General features: G+C 40.9%; 1 protein-coding gene across 1 annotated transcript in view; it reads right to left on the bottom strand.

The window, feature by feature from the left end:
- The window catches only part of LOC148033302 (uncharacterized), a 75,602-nt gene that overhangs the window by 18,529 nt on the left and 32,177 nt on the right, over positions 1-24,896 (bottom strand). Inside the window, exons 4-14 of the mRNA XM_087681207.1 lie at positions 13,908-13,986; positions 13,704-13,769; positions 13,258-13,457; positions 11,046-11,097; positions 10,803-10,882; positions 8,417-8,492; positions 6,713-6,802; positions 6,475-6,552; positions 6,322-6,378; positions 6,115-6,183; positions 5,821-5,919 (exon numbers count right to left, since the gene is read on the bottom strand). Of these exons, the coding sequence (XP_087537333.1) occupies positions 5,821-5,919; positions 6,115-6,183; positions 6,322-6,378; positions 6,475-6,552; positions 6,713-6,802; positions 8,417-8,492; positions 10,803-10,882; positions 11,046-11,097; positions 13,258-13,457; positions 13,704-13,769; positions 13,908-13,986 (946 nt within the window). The remainder of the gene's footprint in view (positions 1-5,820; positions 5,920-6,114; positions 6,184-6,321; positions 6,379-6,474; positions 6,553-6,712; positions 6,803-8,416; positions 8,493-10,802; positions 10,883-11,045; positions 11,098-13,257; positions 13,458-13,703; positions 13,770-13,907; positions 13,987-24,896) is intronic.

Here is a 24,896-nt window from a genome sequence, read left to right on the forward strand (position 1 = left end):
CTCACTCTACTTGACCTACATGGACCTGGATCACTACCAAGTGCTTCCGCACATCGTGTTTTATTAGGATGGAATTCCAAACTCCTCATCCAAGCTTAGCTCAGAACCATCTAAATCAGCATCAACATGAGAGAAACTTAATGATACATCTATCACAATAGATAAGTCCCAACTTTCTCTTTACCTTTTCTTGACATGTGTGATGTACTTGGTGCAGTAATTTGTGACCTCAATCTGCCACTTCAAGATCTATCAACAAAACCATGACTAGGAGACTCTTATGGTCCACTCAATATCTATGAGACTACATACCTATTTTTTGTTCAACCACACTCATGCTTATCAACTCCAACTCAAGTCTACACATTACTGTACTAGTTACTCATTTCATCAAAAACAATATCCCTGCTAACTCTCAGCTCAAGTCTAACAGGGTTATAACGTCTATATCCCTTCTGCTCGAAAATATTCAACAAATTTACTGCTTTGGGATCCAACTATGCAAGTCATCAAGAATATGCACATAAGCAATACATCCAAATACCTTCAAATGGGATAGATTTAGCTTTCTGCCTGTAAACTTCTCTTCGGATGTCATACTATGTGCAGCAACAATGGGTGTCCTTTTCAAAATGCATACAATAATAGCAATTATCTCAACCCAATAGTAATAAGACAAGTTTCTTTCTAACATCAATGCACGAGCCACCTCTACAATATACGTGTTTTTTTGCTTAGCAAATCCATTTTGCTACAGAGTATATCTATATGTATACTGCCTCTGTATACCATTTTTCTACAAAAAATCAAAAAACTCATTGGAGAGATATTCTCCCCCTCCATCGAATCTTAGGCATTTAATATTAACCATCTCTTCTTCTCAACCAAAGCCTTAAAGCTTTTAAAGTGAGTAAACATCTCACTTTTCTCGTGCATAAAGTAAACCCATATTTTGCGAATATGATCATCAATGAAGGAAACATAATACCTGCAACCACTCAAAGTTGCAATCTTTGTAGGATCCCACACATCAAAATGTATCAATTTAAGTGGCTTCTTACATATATGCTTTTCATGTGGCAACGCGTATCTTGCTTGCTTTCCAAGTTGACATGCTTTACATACTTTGTGCATCCCATCAACTTTAAACTTAGGCAAGTCATCCACAATCTGTTTTGACTGCATGTCTTCCAGTCCCTGCACATTCACATAATCGATTCTCTTATGTCAAATTTCAATATCACCCACGACACTTTAACCTTGTGCAAACATAGCAACACCCATTTCAAGTAGATTTACATCAAGAGTAAACAATCTGCTAGCACGTTTTCCTTTTGCAATCAACCTACAATCATTTTTTAGATCTTCTAGATAACAACTATTAGACGTGAATCGAACCTACAATTCCTATTCTCCTATCTGACCAAAAAAACCAAGTTTTTTGTAATATTTGATAGATGTAGTAGTACATCTCCCCAAAACTTAGTTTTGTCATCCTGTATACTCAAAGGAACATTTTCAACATGAGTAATGGGGTGAGTTGTATCATTCCTTGTCTCTACATAGCCTGGAGACTCTGGATTGCACATCTCTCTAAACCACTCTCCATGAGAAATCATGTGGTTAGAGACATCTAAATCTACATACCATATATCATTCTTTGATGAACCATCAACAGTCATAGTATTCATGAAGTGCTGCATAATAAACAAATGTTCACTTCTGTCATCATTGTTTCTACTACTAGATGCATAGTTTCATTGCTACGTTTTTCCATTTTTAATTTTAGTCTCTTTTTTGAAGCAATTTTTAGAAATATATCCTTTCTGACCACAATGTCAGCACTCTCTACTATCACTAGAATTTTGTTGACTATTAGAATCTACAACTTACTCTCTTTGGCTCCCCCTTTCTCGGAAATATCCTCCTCTACTTTGTTGTGTACCATAACCTTAACCATAACCACCACCTTGGCCTCTATCGCAACCTCTACCTCTGCTAGTAGAATAAAACACCTATTCAAACTTCTTGCTGCTTTGAGAAGAAGAGGAATCCAAGCCAAGGTTCTTCTCCTCAAGTATCAGCATAGAAATCAAGTTTGTAAAATCACGGATATCATTCCTCGTATTTATAGATGACTTAAACCTCTTGTATTCATCTCCAAGTCCATCTAAGCATGCATGCACAACATCATTATCATCAACTACCACACTGATAGATCCAAAAGCTTCCACAATACTCTTGATCTTGAAGGCATAATCATTAATGGACAGGTTTTTTCTTTTCACTTGGTTCAACTCTAACTTGAGTGCACATTTCTAGCCTTTGTATTTACTTCAAACAGCCTTGTCAAATTCTTCCATGCAATAGCAAGGGTTTCAAATTCCTACAAATAGCCCATCAAGCTATTTGTGACACTGACAAACAGCCAATACATGACTTTACTCTGTGTCTGCTCCTAGTCTTTCTTAGCCTTTAACTGTTTTGTAATAGCATTTCATGCAAGAACTTCAGAGTTACTGTCATTTCTCCTTCAATGTAATTCCAAACATCTTTACTCTTCAAGAAACTTGTCATCCTAAACTTTCATGTAGGAGAATAGTTCTTATCAAGCTTCTCGCTGACAATCTGGTTGAAGTTGTCAGACATTTTGATCAAACAGCAAACCTTACAAAAACCTACAATCTACAAGCAAGCTAACTATCACATTGAGGCGGTGATGGGATGGAGATAGCAAATATATTGGTTTCTATAATGCTTTATGCTCATGATATTGTTCTAGTTTGTAAGTCATAAGAGGGTTACTGTGGCAGCTCCATGCCCTTCATGACTTATGTACACAATGTGGATTGGCAGTTAACCTTGGAAAAGCCAAGATCCTAGTCTTCCACACATCAGCCCCAATGAGAAGAATATCAATATTCACCTAGGAGAAAGATGGGTAAAGATTGTAGACTCGTATGTCTACTTAGGGGTCACACCATTGCACTTGCTGGAAGATTCACCATGGCACGAGCAATCAGAAATCGATTCACACGAGGATATACAGCATTGGCCATGATGGAGACTACATGAGATCATTAGAGCCAAGTTTGTTACACCCCCCATGATGATGGAGGTCCTCTTTTAAACCATCAGCCTCATATACAAAGTATGTGATATGCACCCAGATAGACTACCTAGGAGAGCCTTCAAGGCCTCTAGATAGCTCGCTCAAGCAGGACATGAGACCTCATGGTATGCACAGGTCGAGCAGTGGCTCACAAGATATAGGATCGACACCTTTCAATATGATTGTGACTCCCTCTTCAAACACCTCTTCCACACTGAGAGGAACTTGGTCATGCAACAAGACCTTTACCAACCACACACACAGCATATGTGGACTTCACCCTAGCAGCCCCCTCCCCCAAAGATGTCATACTACAAGGATCACTTTATGAGGACTACAGTAGGTGGTTTCATTGAGAGACATGGATACTTAAATGTATACATGCCACATGAGATGCAGGTAGCCATTGGCCAACTCAAGTTACTCTCATCACCTTGAGATCGATACCAAGAGGGCAGCCCACATTCCGAGAGCTGAGCAGATTTGTAGACTATGCCAAGAGGAGGTGGAGAGCAAGGAGCACTACATCTACGGATGGAGAGCCTATAGAACAGTCCAAGCTAGATACCACATGCTATTTGGAGGAGACACCTCCCTTAGACTAGCCATGGAGCGCCCAAACCAGCAATGCTTGGGCCGATTCCTAGTCAAGATTTAGAGGCTGGGATGACTGACTAGAGAGTTGAGGAGATCAGAGCAGCACGCCGATTACGGATACAGGGTTACCAGTCACAAATGCTACACTAGAGAGAGATGAGGGAGATCCACCAGCGATACAAGCAGAACCTGATAGAGCTGAGGGATCGGTCCAAATGCTACCCCCATACTGTTTCATCAAAAAATGTATGGCATAGTCTACCCACCGATCTTGACTAGGTGGAACTAGATATCAGTGTATTATTCAGCCACACAGCTCGGCATGCACCGCTTCATCATCCTGTTGTATCCCTACATGGGCATTGTTTTGTCTTGTATATCACCTTAGTTTCTTTTCACAGTATATCACTGATCATCCATTAGCACATCACACTTTGATATCTAGTGACAATCAGCATTGTATATGGTGTTGTCGCAGGCCAATTTCGTGAAAACCTCTCTCTCTCTCTCTCTCTCTCTCTCTCTCTCTCTCTCTCTCAAATGGACTTCCATCCACCCTAGGCTGCTGATCCATCTTCACAAGCTCCATACCCAACAAAAATATCTATTTCTTCAAAATGACATTTTAGAATGATGGTAGGACAACTACCTCAAAATGTTCTATAAAAGAGACTCATTTTGCACTGCCACTTTCATCCCTCAGCATTCCTCTCTAGTGCCAGCTCTCCTAGATGATCTTGCTGCCCTAACAAACTTTCATCCCTCAGCATTCCTCTCTAGTGCCAGGTCTCCTATCTTGCTGCCCTAACACTGATCGCCAGCTTGCTCGCTTCTCACACCATCATATCAATAACCTCATCATAATATCTCCCCTTTTTTGGCAGCCGCCCTGCTGTCTACACCATCCAGATGCTGCCACCACCCAGCAGGTGGTTGCTGTATACCTGTCATCACCAGCCTCCTACCTATTCATCATCCCTAGCAGCTATGTGTCCTGCATTTACAGCCTCCTCGTCCCGTCATCCGGTCACCAAGTGCTGTGTTTTAACTGCTACTCCTGCCACACCCCCTGATTGACATCACTCCAGTGCTACATTGCTGTTTCAAACTGCTCACAACCTGAAAGACTGCTTTGTTTTCTGCTGTTGCTGCTGCCTTACAGCCCAGGCTACCTTCTCCTCACCATCTACAATTCAGCTTGGTGGTTTGCTGCATTTGAGATCCATTCTAGAGAACATCACACTTTGACACTCCCCAGCTCACTCTTACAAGAGAGAATGGCTGTTGGACAGCCCTCTGCTCCTTGAGCATCCATTGTATCACTCTTGCATCAGTTTGTTCATCCAGTCTATATCCATTCAGCATTCATGCTTCATCCATCTTCTTCTTTCTTTGTATTTTGTCTAAGTTCAATGTGTTAGTCATGCTTGTAGACTCTGTATTTTCCCCAGCAAACACTAGTGTACAAGGTTAATGTAACCACTCTAGCAGGTTGTAATGTGGAATTCCTAGGTAGAAGGTGTCAGCCTCCCAGATTTACAGGAAGCTTCACCTCCTACTCATGTGATCAGTCTCCCTGCAGCGCCCCCCCCCCATCTATCTGTAAGAGTACGGATGATCGTTGCCCAAATGTATGAAAGGGTCTCCGAGGTAGAGGTGGTATTTTGGATGCTTTGCACATGCTCTTACTTCATATTCATTTTCATGCATACTTTGATTACATGTAAGACATGCAGTGCTTGGTTGATGAATGTGTTGATTAAATGTAAGGCATTATAATGTTGATGGTCTATATGAGCGACACTTGCACAGCTGGAATGTGATTGCATGGACCTGTATATGGGCATGGAACTGAACTCTAAAGGGCAGGTGTAAGTCTATTACAATGAAGTGGTTACCTCTTGTATGATGTATCCCACGATACAATATCAAAAAAAAACATGATTACTCTCCTGACAGAAGTTTTTTGAGTTTTAATAGAGAAATAAACACTCTAGAGACCCTTTCAAACAATAATGAGCTCACCCAAATATGTTGTGCCCTCAATCTCAACATCATCATTGAAAAGTCTACCTCCATGGCTATTAACCATTTAAGACATTTGACAATACCTGAGGAAATGAATTCCATAGATACAGGAATTCGACTCCACAAATACGTCCCTGAAGATCCTTCACCCCTTCCACCGTGTCAAGGTGATGGTCCTTCACCTATTACAGAAAACATGACAAATAACTAAAAGTACATGTGTTATGTGACATCTATAATTATTGCAACAAAAAACATCAACAAATTGTGACTGAAGGTCTAACGGGATCTTATTTACTGCAACTGTAGATTATGCGCCTGTTTGCTGCAGCAGAAACATGAAATAAGATACAAATATGTTTTCGGGGACTGCTGACCTTGCGAGAAACATACTGTTCTTCAGCCAAAACACGCCCAGACATTGTCCCTCGCAATAGCCCTTGAACCTACAATAGCAAAAAAATTTGAGACCTGGGTATATAATAAACTGACCCCCCTGCAGCAATATAAGAACCAGACTGACGTTGCACAACATGATCTCAGCAATACATAAACTCTATATTGAAGGAATCTTTAGCACAGACCTTACCAAACTTTTCAGCTGCCTGATCTGTAATTCTTTGCATGGATAAACAAACACCCTGAATTTCACAGTGAAGATCCGAGAAAATTCTTAGGACAAAAACTAAGGACTTGAAAACAAATCAGAAAAGACTTCAGAGAAAGAGAGAACGCACATGCATGTACGCGAAAAAGGCACGAGACCAGACACTATCTTTTTCCAGCTCTTCCCAGCATATCCGAGCATCCTCCCACTTTTATTTGCACAAGTTGGAACAATTAGATGCAGAAAATGCATACAAATAGACTAGTAATAGCACAAACAACACTCTTATGAGTACACAATCACAAGTTATAGCACCGAAAACTTCATTATGAATGAGCAATCAGCTGATGCAAACCCACACAGCTTACTCTGAGCTGCAGCATGTAGCTTATACCAAGCTCATAGACCCAAGCATGTCGCAGCTTGAAGAACTTTGATTCAGCGCTCAATTTCAGACCCTACATAGCTCAACATTAGATGTGTTAGCTGCAGCAGCAAAAAGGACCCATCACCAAATCACTCTTGTGAATTTGTTACGTACATGAGAAAATTCAGTGACTTTTAAGATGTCAATATTTTGCAGATTTTTGCTAGTGTTAAGAAGTTTAAGTTCTGCAACAATTAGATGCTTCCTCTTATGACAAAGCAAATCCTGATAAATGGCAACTAGTGCAAACTTATTCCTACAACAAAGCAAACCCTGATGAAAGCCATGGTCATAAATTTACATGCCACAGATGCCAAAAACAGAGGCACATCAAATTAATTGCTCTGACATCATGACAAATGAATTCTTTTTATTTCACACACATCAATGGAATCAAAACTTCAGCTTTACAAGTGATGCTCTCTCAAATCTCAGGCTTGAGTAATTACTAATGAGCAAGATTGGATAGGCCTCCCAAGGTCATGCCCTGCATTAGATCTAAAATCGGCACTCAGGTTATTAACCTGGAGCCCGTGCTAAACTCCAATGGGATAGACTTAGGCTTCCTTCTTAAGCTGATTACAGCAATAATCTACTGCTCAATAATGAGTACAGTTTTGGGATGTTTGGATAAAACTTCAACAAGAAGTTCCCCAAAGTTGGACTCAGTTACAGTTCTAAGCTATTGGGTTTTCAGTTTTTTTGCAGTAAGTAACAAGAAGCATTGAATATCAAAGTGGCGTGCCCTAAAATACACAAGGAAGGCCCATACAGCCCTTATTTCTGTCAGGACCAACCCAGGCAAAGGCTGCACATTTTCAATCCAATCCATATCAACTACAGTGTCATCATCCAATGGCCGTATGCTCTTGCTACTAGTGAAACCACACACTCCTTTTTGGCAAAACCATCGTATTGAACTAATGTGCAATGAGGCCTATGCTCTCTATTAACTTAGCCTATGCAAGAATGTATGCTATGCACTGCTACAGGCCTAGTGCAAGATGGGCAGACTATGCCATTAGCAAAATTGTTGTGGTGGGCTTTTACATACATGAAGCGAAACTCACATATAAGAGGCTCATTTCCAGAGTGAATTGGTTGCATGGCTGTGCAAGCTAAAACCACAAAGCAAACCTGACTACAAGTTCAATTCACTACAAAGTGTCTCTTTTCTTTTATATATTACTGCATTTGATTCCTGCTGTGACAGTATGTTGTTTGATAGTCTTGTCAGCACATGCATACAAAAAAAAATCTTGTCAGCTCGTACATACAAAGAAATCCACAGCAAAACACAACGCATGTACTTAGTTTGGTTGCAAAGACAACACCTACTTCTGGTTATCTTTGCACTTAATTGCAATCCCTGGCATATACTGTCTTTGCTCTAAATTACAATCTCTGACATGTACAGTGAAAGTGAGCATAGACATGCTAGCTGGATAGGTGACTAAACAAGAGCTTTTCACTGATTGTCTCATGCACTGAATCCAGAGAAGTTATTGGTCTATGTCTAGCTCTCAGAGGCTGCTTTTTTCCTCCTCGAATTATGTAAAGAAACCCTATGAAAGCAGAAAAATGTCTAGAACACAAAATTTAGCTCATTTGCACCCACAGTTAAAAGGATAAGAACACAATTTACCTCATCGAGCTTTAGAAAGTAACGAATAGACCCTTGCAAATCTCCCTTTAGCCTTTGCAATCGACCTCTATAAAAACTGATATCAGATCAAAGAGAAACTTGCATTAATTGCCAATTCAATCAGCCAATCTAGCAGTGTTTTGTGAAAAACTGACATTAAGTTGGGTATATATGGTGACCAGAACATTTGAATGTGCACTATGAAATGTCTGATTGATATGCATTAGGTCTAGCATGTCAGGTTTAAAAAGTTCTGCCATAAGGGGAAAAGTTTCTGCAAATTCTGAGACTCAAAGCTGGCATATGTTAAGAGTCCCATGCCTAGAATGAGTGATCAGAATGACCAACTCTAACAGATTCTCTACACCTTTGCTGGAAATGCTAAACTCTATTTGAGTGGCCATCAATTCTTTTTCCCAAGAAAAGGGGACTCTTTCAATAACACCTCAGAAAAAAACCTGAAGTATGACAAAAGTACAAAAAGCTATATGAAGGACCGCCAAATACATCATAGATACAATGGTTGAGTGAACAAACAATCTGCTGGGCTGTAATGCCAGACCGTGTGTGGTGCTACATGAAAGAACATACTAGAGTCCCTTGTCCACATAAAAGCATCCCTCCTCCTCTCACGTTGCACTACACTAAAGAGGGCTGAGATGGCTAATTGCTACATAAACAATTTATTTTGGATCTCACATGGATTGTGGTTGCTTCTAGTGCCTTTAAAGACAAATTTTTGTTTTGATTTCCATCCTTTGAGTGTACGTATCAACCTTTCCACTTGATTTTCAGCTTCTTAGGCATTTTCCAGCTTGAAATTCAAGTTTTCAACATTGCAGAGCTCTTTTTTGGCACGGATTTTTGAAAAAAGGCAGGCCATAGATCATAATGTCAATCTGAAAGCAACTGCATGTATGGGAGCCTAGAATGGAGATGCTTCTTTTAAGCTCATATTCACTTCTGAAGCAGTCAAAATATGTGCTTCTCACAAGACTGCACATTGGAGGAGGAAAAAGGGAGAAGGTCAAGGTACTACAAATTCAGTGACAAGTATAGATGAGGGGGGATCATCACTAATGCCTCCACCTTGCCCTCCCTGCTTGGAGTGAAAAATGAGCCCTTCAAGGACGTGGCAATTGCGAAAGATCACAAGAAAGAGAGACTTATAATCTTGAGCTTTCCTCAATGTAACCACACAAGAAGCTTTTCTAAGCAAGAGAGGAGCACTAAAGGGGAAGAAGATCTATTGGGAGAGGGAGATGACCTTGCTAGGATGCCACTTGTTGCAAGAAGCCAAATTGGTTAAGCCACTTGTACAGTTGTGGCCTTCCTAGTAGCTTTGTACAACACATCCCACAAGCCTGAGAAGCAAGCAAGCATGCAATGTACCAAGATGGACAAGTATGTATCTCATCGAGATGCACCCAACCCCAATAGAGCCAAGATAATAGTTCTCCAACGTATCCTGACAAAGAAGGAAGTCCTATGTATATATACGCCACCACAGGCAGCCATAAGGACATAGCTCAAGGGAGTTGCCATGTTGTACAAAGATGAGCTTCAAGGGGTGATACAGGTACTCCAGGCAGCAAAAAATGCAAGTATGCTGGCTGAGATGGCAGTTTCACAGGCAGCAGCAAAATGATGGAGAAATGATGACAACAGCAAGCTGGCCACAAACAGGTGAAAATGCAGGCTGTGGGGGCAGAAAACACAGTCCACAGTAGTCATGGTGATGTGGCAGCAGCTGGCAAAGATGGCTGATGACTAGGCGACTGCATTGGAGGCTGGACATAGCAGTAGACAGACTAGGCAAACCTCCAGAGTGCTGGTCAGAGCAGGAGCAGGCTGGCAACAGCAAAATGCAGCCACCAGCAGCTAGGTGAAACCTATTGCCAATTAGCAATGACCTCATGGACAGGGTGGCAGCACTTTTGATGATGACAATGGCTAGTACAGCAAGCCAGCAGCTTCTGAAAGGGGCATGGGCAGCTGGAGAGGTTGATGATGGCTGGCTGAGGCAAGAGTGCAGAATGATCAAAGGATGAAAGTGGGATGGCCACAATATGCTCTTTTATAGAGGATTTTTGGGCATTTTCCCTACTGTTTAGAAATAAAACCCAAAATGAATTTCCTTCAAAAAAAACTTTGGGTTGTTTTAAGGAGAATAAATGGATCATCTAAGATTCTATAAAAAGCTTCATTGAACCCAATAGACAAAGCAAAACGACCACAGAGACAGCATGACATGAGCCTAGTATGGCCTTTGCAGTTCAAAGGGATCATGCTTGTACATAATGTTTGCGCCAACAGACAATTTACTCTCAGACAAACTGTCATGATGACAAGAAGTCTCAGGCATCAAGATTAAAAATAAGTTTACCTTAGGAAGAAGCTGTCTGGATACATCTTTTCTAATGTACAGAGGACCCGTTGTGCAGATTGGACATGCTGCTGCCGTTCCTGCACCCACAAGCCATAATTTAAGTAAAAAACATGAAGTACTTATACATGTTACTACAAAGTGAAAGATGCACTACCACAAAGCTACATTGATGAACTATCCCCAACAAATATTAGCATAGAGGAGTCAAGTTCTTGCACAAGCTCAGATAAAGCTGTGAACCTGAGGGATTGAGAAAAACGCTGGCAGGATGACATGGTACGATAGCAGCAAACTGCAAAACATAACACAAAAGAACAGTTTAATGTCCTATAGAAATAAAAATCACCAAAAGAAAAATAATTGTGCAATATTCATGCCAAATCAACAGCAAACACTATGGTATCCCATATCTGTTTTCTTGTGCTTTCATTTACACAAAAGTCCACCATGAAAACAGAAATCATTTGATTACTCCATTAATGCACAAAAGTGCATTGATAGCTATACAACTAACTGTCACACTCAATCAAGTTGAGAAAGTTGAATGTCCTACAGAAATAAAAATCACCAAAGAAAAAATAATTGCGCAATATTCATGCCAAATCAACAGCAAACACTATGTTTTACACAATGCAGTGACACTGTAGAAATCCCATATCTGTTTCCTTGTGCTTTCATTTACACAAAAGTCCACCAAAAAGCTCACTCTATGAGAACAGAAATCATTTGCTTACTCCATCAAGGCACAAAAGTGCATTGATAGCTGTACAACTAACTGTCACACTCAATTAAGTTAAGTAAATTCATTGCTCATCAGAACTTGAGAAAGGCTAGATGTTATCTATCTTCTTGAGAAATACTACAGTTAACAATATCCACAATGGCAGGCCACTACTAGCAGCTGACATGCTCCTAACATTAGCAGCTTTTTGAGTCTTTTCTACCCTCTGGGCTAAATTATCACAAACTCTTGTTATTTTTTTGTCCCAAATTTGTCTTACGCTTGAATGGAAACAGATCTAACCTGGCTCTCCACCTTCACTCTCCACAGCGAGCTATGGCCATCCACAAGTCGTCCCTGCAAAGCTGGCTCGTTGTCACTTGCAACAATGTGGTGAGAGAATATGGGAATGCACTAGCTAAATGGGTGGGGAAACCTTTTGCCACGTGCCTACACTCACAAGGTCTTTGTGGAAGAAACAACGAGGATACATGACACCAAGATCAGTGGCCCTTACAATTCAAGACAAACATTAGTGTGCACAAGGCATGCCTGAGCAGCCTACCAGCTGCACAAAGAAATCTATTTGTTTTGCAAGTGTCCATAGTGCTAAGTTGTACCCAGCCAAATTCTGATTCAAGTGGATTAAGAAAACCAGTTTTGGGTCCATATCCTCCAGCAAATGATGATAAAGGCAACCCACACATCACAAAGTCCCTCGTACCAAAGCTCCATGCACTCATGCCCTTGCGAGGATGTACTATGATACCCTGCTACTACCAAACATACTACTCTGCATACTTGGGCATCCAATACCAAGCAAAATATAAACAGGGTCATACATATCAATTGCAAGATAAAAGCGTGCACAAAAATTGCCAAAGCCAGAACCATCCACACCCAAGCAAGAGGCTCAAAACTGATGGTCAAAAAAGTCAAATTGCAAGGAGGCTTGGCCCCACTCCTCAATTCCTTATCTCCTTCCCACCACCTCAAATTTTTTGCATCCCCACATGGTGAGGGAGTCATCGGCTGACTACAGAATCGTTAAGGCAAAGAATCATGATGCAACAACTACTCAAAATTTTTTGCATGGGAGAAACATATTGACCATGCATCTTTTTTGGAGTGACGGGAGTTATGATCCAGCTAAAAAATGGCAAGGCTCAGCATCATGATGGATTCGGTGCTCAATTTCTCAGATGAAACAGACCCTTTGCTAGCACCCATGTTTAATAGAGGCCTATGCAAGGGATTTCCATACAGTTCCACCACAAACACCATCTTCCCAATCCACAAAGGAAGATGTCCCACAGAACCAAACTACAGCATAATGATGATGGACATGAGTGGGCCACAAACCAGGTATGACTTTTTGGTTCTACCTTAACGATGGGTTTGCAGATGGGCTAACAGTCATAAGCACAAAGTAGCAGGATATGCTTACTTCAGATGAGACAGACCCTGTTCAAAGTTACGGGACATTGCATAAATATTGTGCAGAGGAATAAAAATAGTATTAGTTACCAGAAGATGATTTAGAGAAAAGTAAGGAAAGAGGCCTCAAAAAAGTATGGGATTTGGCCAGGAATAAGAAAATTCCTCCCTATCTGCGAACTGCTTTCTAGCTAGATATCTCTTTTGAGGTACAAATCTTCGAGTCATCAACACATCTCTCAATAGAAGTAGAGAAGACACATCCACATGGATAGAGAAGGCCAGAAATCTCACACGCCAGATACAGATGCCCGAAGGCCACCACCTTGCAAAGCCTCCTCAATTGCACATAGTCCTGCTTTGCGATTGCTTGGAAATCCCAACACAGAAAGTAGGCGTAACAACTTTGGAGGTAACATTGAGATTGCCAGGCTGAAACCACCAAACCCGAGTTTCACTGCACCAATATCATGCTCACTGCCTATTGTGTTACCCTGCATGATTTGAAACAAAAAATGAAAAACCAACAAACAAATGAGAGGCAGCCAATAAACCATAGAAGGACCTGTAGAAAGCTCAGAATTGTTACTGGACGGAAGTATAAACTATTTTTATCATTAATAATATATCTGATGCAACATACATCACATAGGCTTTAGAATACAGTAAGCAAACAGTACTGTTATTATATGAATATCAAGAAAATAGCCATGTTGAGAAATCTATACAGCATAAACCACCTTTCTTTGAAGTATACTGTTGCAGTGCTTGTAGCCCTGGATTGCTCTTCGAATTAATAGGGCTGCCTGAAAAATAGCGAGAACAAAATGGCATTTTCAAAGTCCAACAATACCATATAGTGTAGTTAGACCTTTTGCATACCTACTCCAATGGAAGTGGCATTCTTAAAGTTTGTTTTTTAAAAGACTGGTAGCCATGCAGACCTTGAAAAATGCTGATAACGATTCTTCAAAAAAGCATAGCAATGCTGACAAATAGGTAGCCTCTGCTTCAATGATGCGGCTGAAAAGACCACCAGAAGGTCAGTAATTTTGAACATCACTACCAGCCATTTTTGCTTGACAAAAACAAATGTAATGGAGAACACCTCTATATGATTGAGTGGAGTTTATCAAATATAAAGAATGATGACAAAAGAGTTGCAGATAATAGTTAATGGAGGCACGACCAGAACTAAGAAAATAAATGTGATTGTACTTTCAAATCCCATCTACTCAACGCATCAAGACTTGCAGAACCAGTGGGGTTTTTTGACGGGGGGTAAGGCGCCTCACATCATGGTGTGTGTGTTGAGGGAAGGGGGGCCGAATTTTGAGAGGGAGGGGGGGCCTGGTTCTTTGCAACATAGAGCTAATAATACTTTTGGTAATATCTCCCCTGAGGAGTTAAAAGTCTTCATTGACGATCTCGGGGCAACCACCACAAGGGAAAGGCAACCAATCATTCTAAAGAAATGTTTTGGGCGTTGCAAACAATTCTGTATTGCTCTTAATCCTATCAAGGACTGTTGAAAATTCTGTCTCTCTAGCAACTTGTTTCAAGATTTCAGAGTATGCTGAATGTGGAAAAGCAAAATCATCACAAAACAGACAACTGGAGTTACGCAAGATGTAAATAGCAGTTGGATGTTTTTGCGACAACAAGAATGAGGTGCATTTGAGATCTGTTTTGCACAGTTTTTTTATATTACAGGTCTAATCTATCTCAAGATTTTTTGTTACTCTTGAAGCAATGTATTTTTCACAGCATTAAAGTTTTATGCACCCTGCATGCATTATATGTATTCAACCAAGGTGGTCACGATGGCATCAGAGACTTGACTACATTGAGCACCCATATGATGTCTTGTCATGCTCCCAATACTGTCGCATCTTGACTACATTGAGCACTCATAAGATGTGTTGTGACACCCCCAATACTGTCACACCTAGGCAAGAAAGTGTTGAGTGCATGCTGTCACAGTAAAATCATGGTAGAGATGCACGATTTGTGCATGTGCCAAAATAAAGAAGGTACGAACTTTCAGCAACATCCTCATAGAACAATCTAAGTCCTAGATAAGTCCACCATGCCATTGACTCAATTTTGAGTTACAATTAAGAGGACAAAAAAGCACTCTGAAACATTTAGGTTATGCATGCAGGCAATCGTGAACAGTTGTAAGAGTGCTTAAGCTCAACAGTGATATTTGCAACAAGCTGTCCATTGTACCCAAAGCCAGCCAAGGGCCAAAAGCAAAACTCATAATGCCACCAAGTTGGATGACCAGATTGCAAATGCATAACAGAACTAAGTCAAAGAAATATGAGCAACACTAGAGCATGCACTGTGCAGTATGAGAGATGATCAAAGTAAAAGTGGGTGCCTCAGTACACACATGGATCAAAGCCCTGCATATCACTAGCAATGCACCCAAACACCCACTAGAAAATACCCCCAGCTTTAAGAGAGGCTAGGACTGTAAGTCATCTCATGGGCTACACATTGATGCCCTTTGATCCATGATCCTAACTATGATTGTCACATCCGGTGGTGTCTGATTAGTACTGTCTAATACTAGTACAGTACTGTACTAATCGAACTAATAAATCTTGGACATACATCTTATGCAAAAAACTTGTATATATAATCTTAAGGCCTATACTTAATGTTGGAACTTAAAATAATACACTTCAAACATTTAGAGTCTTTATACTAGGAGTTTAAATAGGGAAAGCTTGAGGAGAAAGAGTTGGAGAGTAGAGAGCTTGGAAGTTTAGCTTAAAAATTTGAATTTGAAATCAAACGGAAAGAGAGAGAGAGAATATAGTCTTTTTTTTTTTTTTGGGCGGGGGGGGAGGAAGAGAGAGAGAGAGAAAGAAAGAAAGAAAGAGTATATTAACATCTCTAAAAGGCCAATGTAGTCTATGAGACCAAAGCAATACGTACAATGATGGTGTGTTTCTCATTTGGAACGAGAAAAGATGAAAAACATGCCTATAAGACTAAAAAGTGAAATAGTGTCCTATAAAAAGAAAAAATGTCAATGATCTAAAAGTAAAAGTAAAAAAAGGAAACTCTCCATCAATGAGATGTCTGTCCTCCAAGGAGATGTATCTCTGCATGGCTGAGGTATCTCGGCATCTGTCTCCTATGGCACTCATGGCTCTAATTTGTCTATGGTGTGGATGTCTAGGCCTTCGTCTGGGTGGACGTGGGCATCTAGACCAACTGAGTGCCATTGCTCTATCCAAAGAGACACCTATAGAAGATGAGGTCCAATGATGATGTACTCCTGTAGGCTGTGTGGCAGTAGTAGTGGTATGAGCCATACTCAGTCATGTAGCAATGAAAAAGTCAGTGACCGCTCTCTACAGTAGTGGAAGGGTTGCAACAAAGGCGGCGCTACTCGCTAAGGCACTGGCAACATTGCCTGACCTAGACACAAGCTACTCCTACACCAACACAGGTCGCGGGTGCTAGTGGGAGGCACTAATGAGCTCAACAAAGAGCAAGCGGCAACTGTTTCAATTGTGGTGGCTGCTTGCACGAAGATATGATGCAAGAGACGGGACGGGCAGGCGATAGGCAAGCGACAAGCAACAACCAGTACACAAGAGAGTAGCCAAGCATGAGGCTCAAAGGCAATAATGGCAACAACGTCTCGCAAGCTAAGTGGTGGCGACAACTGATACAAGGTATGGCTCTAATACCACTGCTAGGTTAGGATTTAGCAGAGCACACACAAATACACACTCACAATGAACAAGTGAATAGCAAGAGAGGAGAGTGTTAAAAGGTAACATCCACTATGTGAGAATGATGATGAAAGTACAATCCCTAAGTACCACACCCATTGACGGGTGTTCACATGGCAAAAAAGCCCTTCTCCAGCTACAAGGTAAAAAGTGCCCATGGATAAGGGAGTGTTCACACACCAAAACTATGAAGGAACACAATAAATGTAATAATAATCTCAAATGGTCACAAACATGCACCTTAAAACAGTTGGCCAGTTTGGAGGTAACATGGATTTATTGTCTTGATTTTTATTATCAGCAGCATGCTGAAATTCCGCTTGCTCGTGCTCCATGGAATGATCCTTCTATGGCACATGTTGCTTCAATACCACATATTCCAAATTTTCTGATTTTTTATTGGGATGAATGTTGTCCAAAAGCATTACAACATTATTTCCAGCAGCCACATGCTGTCATTTATGTTGGTGTCCTTCATTCACCTTTGTTGGGATATAAAGGCCCGGTAACCTCCGTGCGTAGTACACGCACAATGTGCATGTGAACGCACCCTTTACATGCCCTACGTATAAATACATTTTATTCTTTGTGTACCAACACATTGTTGGTACACTCTTATCGATTCGTACTTTCACTCTGCTCACACTCTCTCCAGCCGTCACACTCATACGCTCACTCCTGCTCAATCTCCATCTCTCTCAATTGTGTCCCTCCAAATCCAACAATTGGTATCAGAGCCAAGACTATGTATGCTTCCCAAGATTCAAGCGACCACTGCTGGGCTTGCAATTTTGCAGCAACTGATTGGTCAACGAGACAATAGACGCACTCGACAGAGTCGCACCGTGGAGCAGGCAGCGCCAGTAAGCACACGCTGTAGGGAGTCGCGACGACTTGCAGGGCGCATGCGGGCACGACGGCAGAAGATCACACGTGTAGGCGAAGCGACCAAGCGTGTTGGTCACGGGCAACAACGGGCAATGGCACATGGAAGGGAACAGGTAGCAGCCGACGCGGCGTCGAGCAAACTGTGACGGCCAATCGTCGAGTCATCGGCGAACAGGCCACGCAACCTGCCTGAAGGGTCAACGGACCCCCCCCTCCCCCCCCCCCCGGGTCAATTCCTTTGGTTTTAAAATCAAAATTTTCTCTAATCTCCTTGTTACCACTTGCCATTGACGGGAGTTCACATGCCAGAAGCACAGATCACAAATATGTGAGGATTCGAGCCAAAAATTTGGGGCTTTTCCCAGATTTGACATAATTCATACCTGTCAGTGACTATCAACTCAGAAATTGCAGACATTGTGAGCAATGACCCAAATTAATTTGGGGATTTTTCCAAATTAGTCAAAATTTTGCCCCTTTGAGTAAAATTTCCTGACATTGGATCCCAGAAACTTGGGGCTTTTCATATATTGGCAAAGTTTTGCTCAGTTGGGTCAGATTGGCTCACATTTATGCAATTTTGGACTTAAAATTTTGGGGATTTGCGCAGAATTTGGTAAATTTCTGCATCTTTTGCTTGTTTGTTGGCTGTTTCATATACGAACAGTAGAAATTTACTTCTGGTTGAGAAAGAACAACAGTGCATCTTGTTGGTACAACTTGTGCTTTTGCAGATTAGTGCATTTACTTTTGAGTTCGTGATAAAATGGCTACAACTTCTTCTAGTTCAAACATCAAGAGTTTGATGGAGATCAAACAGTTTGATGGAGATCAAACAGTTTGATGGTCATGGCTTTGACCTTTGGAAAGACCGTATGCAAGGCATTTTGTTCCTAAAGGATTGTGAGGATGCTTTGTAGAAAGATAAAGCTGCACTAATGTCTGATGCAGATTGGGCCAGAGTGAATAAAAAGGTTGTGGCTTACATAAAGATGGGTGTCACTGATGACATTCTGACAGACATTAAGGGTTTAGACATAGGTTATGCAATATGGGAGAAGCTGAAAACTACTTATGAGATCACCACACCTGTTAATCAAGTGCATTTAATGCGCAAGTTGGTGAATATGCGACTGGATGAGTCAAAGCTTGCAGCTGAGCACACTTGAGTGCATTTACAGGGATTCTAAATCAACTCAAAGATGCAAATTTGGACTTTGATGATAAGTTGAGGGCGATCTTTTTGATCATGACACTGCCTAACTCTTGGGAGACCTTGGTCGTTTCACTCAGCAATAACCCCAATCTCTCATATGATGGGGTGAGAGGTTCTATCTTGAATGAAGAAATTAGACGTATGTCTAGTGGAGAAGGAAACAACTCAGCTTATAATGTAAGAGGTAGGGCTGAAAAGAAAAGTACAAATGCAAGGCAAAGAAACAAGAGCAAAAGCAAAGGAAAGGAAAAGAGTAACATTACTTGCTATCACTATGGTCGGAAGGGCCACAAGAAACCTGATTGCAGGTATTACAAGAAGGAACAAGAGAGAAAGAATAATGCAAGAGATAAAAAGAAGGAAAAAAAGACAGATGCATTGGAGACAACCAAAGGCAAAGAGAAGGCTAATGTAGCCTCTAGCGTGGTCATAGAAGAACTTTCAGATACAGAGGCTGATGTATTATGTGCAATTGATTATGATGCCCTGGTATGTCACATGCAGGATATGCAAATTACCAAGGCCAATGTGATTGATGCACTCTTGTCAGTTGATGATGACGCCACTCAAGACTTGGATTGTAGACTTTGGTACCTCTTTCCATGTGACTCCTTGCTTGGAGTGTTTTGCTATGTTCAATGCAGGCAGTTATGGAAAGGTGTATCTTGGAAATAACCATGCTTGCAGCATTGATGGGATTGGCACTGTACACTTGTCTTTAGACAATGGACAAGAGCTTGTGTTGAAAGATGTCAAATATGTGCTTGGCATTAAAAAGAGTTTACTATCTGTTGCTCAACTTGACCTGCATGGCTACACCACACTGTTTGGTGGTGGTTTGTGGAAAGTGAAAAGGGTTCCATGGTGATTGCAAAAGGAACCAAGAAGAGCACTTTGTATTGTTTGCACTGTAGAGCCTTGAATGGCAAGTTTCTTGCAGTTGCTGAAATTTGCAGCCACTTGGAGTTATGGCATAAGAGATTAGGCCATATGAGCCAAAAATGACTTGATATCCTTACCTCTTTGAAGAGGGTTAATGGAAAAGGCTCTAAACTTGATTTTTGTAATGAGTGTCAATTTGAAAAGCAAATAAAAATTTCCTTTTACTCTGGTGTCTCTCGTAAGTCCAATGTCTTGGACTTAGTGCATTCTAATGTATGTAGTATGCCCGTGAAATCATTGAGTGGTGCTGCATATTTTGTGTCCTTTATTGATGATTGTTCCAAGAAGATTTGGGTGTACTTGCTGAAAAAGAAAAGTGAAGTGTTTGCTGTTTTTAAAACTTTTCATGCATTTGTGACCACTCAAACAGGTAGAAAGTTGAAATGCTTGAGAACTGATAATGGGGGTGAGTTCACATCGACTGAATTCAAATCCTTTTGTGACTTGCACGGTATTAAGAGGGAGCTTACAGCCCCTTACACCCCTTCTTCAAATGGGGTGGCTAAAAGATATAACAGGACTTTATGTGAAAGAGTGCGGTGCATGCTGTCCACTACTAATCTCTCTCATGCATTTTGGGGAGAGGCATTGAAAACCGTGGTTCACATTTGCAACCGCTCTCCAGAGGAGGTTTGGTCTGGCAAATCGGCCTCATATGACCATTTACGCATATTTGGCTATGATGCTTTTGTGCATGTTAGAGATGAGCTGAGGAACAAAATTGACCCAAAATCCACCAAAGGCATCTTCATGGGCTATGGTGATGAGGGTGAATTTGGCTACATAGTGTGGTTACCTCACTCCAAGAAAATTATTCGCAGCCATAATGTTGTGTTCAATGAGGTAAAATTGCTGAAAGCCACTTTACCTCTAATGAAGATTTGAAAATGGTGAAGTTTCAGAGTTTGCAGCCACCTATTACTGCAGAAAATGAACTTCATGGTGCTGTACAACAGGTTGAAACTGATGACCAGCCGGTTATTTTTGAGCCAGATGATGATGGACAGCCAACAAAAGTACAAGGAGATCATGGAAAGCAAGATAGACTTGCTGATTATGAAAATGTAGGTGCTGGAAATGAAAATGAAGGTGTTATACAACGTGAACAGCATGCTGAAAATAATTTACAGCAGCCAATACATGCTGAAAATAAAATACCTCCAAATGCAAACCCAATTCCTGAAAATGTTGATCATTGGATACGCAGGTCTACACACGTAAGAAGGCAACCACATAGGTTTGACCCCTCCTTGCATTATGTGATGCTTACAGATGAGGGTGAGCCTCTTACATACAAAGAGGCCAATTCATGTGAGTTCAGCAAAGTGGGAGCTAGCTATGCAGGAAGAGATTAAATCTCTATATGCAAATGATAATTGGGATCTTGTGTCATTGCCCAAGGGAAGGAAGCCACTTCCAAACAAATGGGTATACAAAGTCAAGATAGTTGATGGAAAACCCAAGTACAAGGCAAGGCCAGTTGCCAAAGGGTATGCACAAAAGGAAGGGATTGACTTCCAAGAGGTCTTCTCACCTATTGTGAAGATGACCACTTTACTTGTGCTTTTTGCTCTTACTGCTATTTTGGATTTAGAGCTGTATCAAATGGATGTAAAAACAACTTTCTTGCATGGTGACATTGATGAGGAAATCTACATGAAACAGCCCGAGGGCTTTGTAGTTCCTGGAAAAGAGCAGATGGTGTGTAAGCTAAAATGCAGCCTGTATGGGCTGAAGCAAGCACCACGGCAGTGGTACAAAAAGTTTAATACTTTTATGCTATCTCATGAGTTTACACGCAGCCATGCAAATCATTGTTTGTACATGAAAAAGGATACAGATGGCAGCCCCATATACTTGTTTTGTATGTGGATGATATGTTGTTAGCTAGGAAAAGAAAGACTAGCTTGGATACTCTCAAAAATCAGCTGAAATCAGCTTTCTCCATTAAAGATTTGGGGAATGCAGAGCATATTTTGAACATGAGGATTCGTAGAGATAAAATACAAAAATTGCTGTTTTTATCTCAAGAAAAGTACATTGAAAAGGTACTGGACAGATTTAACATGGCTGAAGCTAAGCCTTTTGGGGTACCCTTACCTCCTTATCTCAAGCTTAGCAAAGCCAACAGCCCGAAAGATGACATAGAAGCAAATGCTATGAAGGGAGTTCCTTATGCATCAGCTTGTAGCTCTCTTATGTATGCTATGGTTGCTACTCGTCCAGACATTGCTCATGCAGTGGGAGTTCTTAGTAGGTTTATGTCAAATCCTGGCAAAGCACATTGGGAAGCTATCAAGTGTATTCTTCGATACCTTAAGGGTACACAAAGAAAAAGTATTTGCTATGGAAGGGTGCACTTAGTTTGTAGGGTTATTGTGATGCAGACATGGTAGGTGACTTGGACACTCGTAGGTCCACCACCGGGTATGTCTTTACAGTTGTTGGTGGGGCTGTTTCTTGATGTTCCAAGTTGCAGAACATTGTTGCACTGAGTACCGCTGAAGCTAAATACATATCAGCTACTGAAGCTTCTAAGGAAGCCATATGGTTGAGCAAACTTACAGATGATCTCGACATGTCTATGAGTACTATAGTTTTGGAATGTGATAGCCAAAGTGCTGTGTATCTTGCTAAGAATGCCATGTATCATTCACGCACAAAGCATATAGATGTGCGCTATCACTTCATCAAACAGATTTTGGAACATAGACAAATCACATTGACCGAGATTAAAACACAAGATAACCCTGCAGATGTTCTCACTAAAAGTCTAAGCAAAGCTCAACACGAGCATTGCATTCGACTAGTGGGAGTTGGTTAGCTAGAGGTTCATATCGGACCTTTAAGTGGGAGGTTGTTGGGATATAAAGGCCCGGTAACCTCCGTGTATAGTATACGCACATTGTACATGTGAACGCACCCTTTACGTGCCCCAAGTATAAATACATTTTATTCTTTGTGTACCAACACATTGTTGGTGCATTCTAATCAATTCGTACTTTCACTCTGCTCACACTCTCTCCAGCCATCACACTCATACGCTCAATCCTGCTCGATCTCCATCTCTCTCAGTTGTGTCCCTCTAGATCCAACAACCTTTGGCTCCCAAATTTGTCACCATTGAGGAGGAACATACTTCCATCACTAATAGAGCATTTTGCTGCCCAATCAAGCTTCATCTGACATCCCTTTTGTGAATCATCAACAAGCAAGAAAGAGTGTCTTCAAATACTTAAAGACACCAAGGATTTAAGCCTTTTCTTCAAGGTTGTTTCTTCACTTATGCATGGATTCATGGATTGAGATTGGGTTGGTTATTTAGAAGACATTTTGACAAAAAAAATTGGAAGGCTATTTTTCCATTAGAGTTTCGAGCTATTCAACTATCTTTGCATGTGATACCTTTTAAAACATGATCTATCATTCATTATATTATCATAGTTTGCTATATCCATCAAGATGAACATGTGCAACCATGACTACATATATTATTCCTTCTAGGATTTTATCATATTTCCTAGATTAGTTCTCCAATTTTGCAATGTGGGGATGGGGGGGGGGGGGGGGGGGGGGGGGGGGGGGGGGGGGATTGTGGGCCATATCATGGTCTCTATGAAAGCTATCACATACTTAGCTTCACAAGATGAGGTAGCCACAATAGGCTACTTCTTGCTAAGCCAAGAAATGCATGACTGGCCTAGAAAGAAGCAATGTCCACTAGTAGATTGCCTTGTATCAAGATCACCAACCCAATCTAAATCACTCTAAGCATGCATTTGCAAGTCTCCCCCTTTGGAAATAGCAAACCATATGCTTGAGTTCCTTGCAAATAGCAAAAAATGTGCTTAAGAACCTTCCTATGTAGCAGCCTTGGACTATGCATATATCTACTCACATGTGATATTGCATGTTGTATGTCAAGACGAGTGTTGCACAAATAGATGAGGCGACCAACAACCTAGTTGTAAATAGCAACATCTAATAGATCACTAACATCATGCATCGAAAGTTTCCGCCTTGTTTCTATACGTGGGCATATAGGTTTACAATCTTGCATGTTAAACCTTACTAATAACTTTTGAACATATTGTAACTGAGACATAGCAATACCATGCTGGTTTTTGGTGAATTGAATCCCCAAAAAATAGTGAAGCAGCCCCATATCTAACATATCAAAAGTAGACTACAACTCAGCCTTGAAATCTACAATTCTTCTCTCATTTGGTCCAGTGAGCAACATATTATCTATGTAAAGAATGATGATGATCAAATCCTCCCCTTCCTCCTTGACATAGAAGTGGGTTTGGTTGGGCTGTTTTGGAACCCATGTGTGGTCAAAAATGCATCTATCTTTGAGTACCAAGCACGTGGATCCTGTTTTAAGCCATACATGGCTTTATTTAGCTTGCAAACCTCGTGGTCTTGGTCTTGCACGACAAAGCCTCAAGGTTGTACAACATATACATCCTCTTCCAATTCTCCATTCAAAAATGTATATTTATATCCAATTAATGTACATCCCAACTGAAATGTGTAGCCATAGCAATCATACATCTAATGGTGGTCATCCTAGATGAAGAAGCAAAAGTCTCCTCATAGCCAGTGCCCTTTTTCTCAGCATATCCCTTCGCAACCAGCCTTGCCTTATATCCGCCATTCAATAGACCCATCAAATTCACTTTTCAACTTGTAAACCAAACGTGTGCCTATGGCCTTTTTGCCACAAGACAAGTCAACAAGACTCCAGGTGTTATTTTGTCTAATAGAGCACATCTCATCACTCATGGCTTGCACCCAACTATCGCGCATCCTCATCCAAAAGAGTTAGTAAAATCATATGCTTCCTCGTCGTCAATAAGATGGCTTGTATCAACAAAATGTGCGCCTCCTACATTTCTAGCACCAGAACACATACGTTAAGGCAAAGAAGCATCCATACAACTCTCTTTAAGAGTGTAACAACCATCTAGGGACTGTTTTGGCTATATGTATAGCAACACAATTGCACCATCAACTACCCTAGGAGAAACTAGATCAACTAGAGGCTAATTTTGGGCAAGTGGGGCAGGTTAAGCATGCTATAATGGTTGATTTTCTACATAAAAATCAGTCCCCCAAACCAATAG

Source organism: Lygodium microphyllum, chromosome 7, assembly GCF_053477565.2.
Source record: "Lygodium microphyllum isolate KBCC chromosome 7, Lygodium_microphyllum_v1.1.10, whole genome shotgun sequence".
NCBI classification, from domain to species: domain Eukaryota; kingdom Viridiplantae; phylum Streptophyta; class Polypodiopsida; order Schizaeales; family Lygodiaceae; genus Lygodium; species Lygodium microphyllum.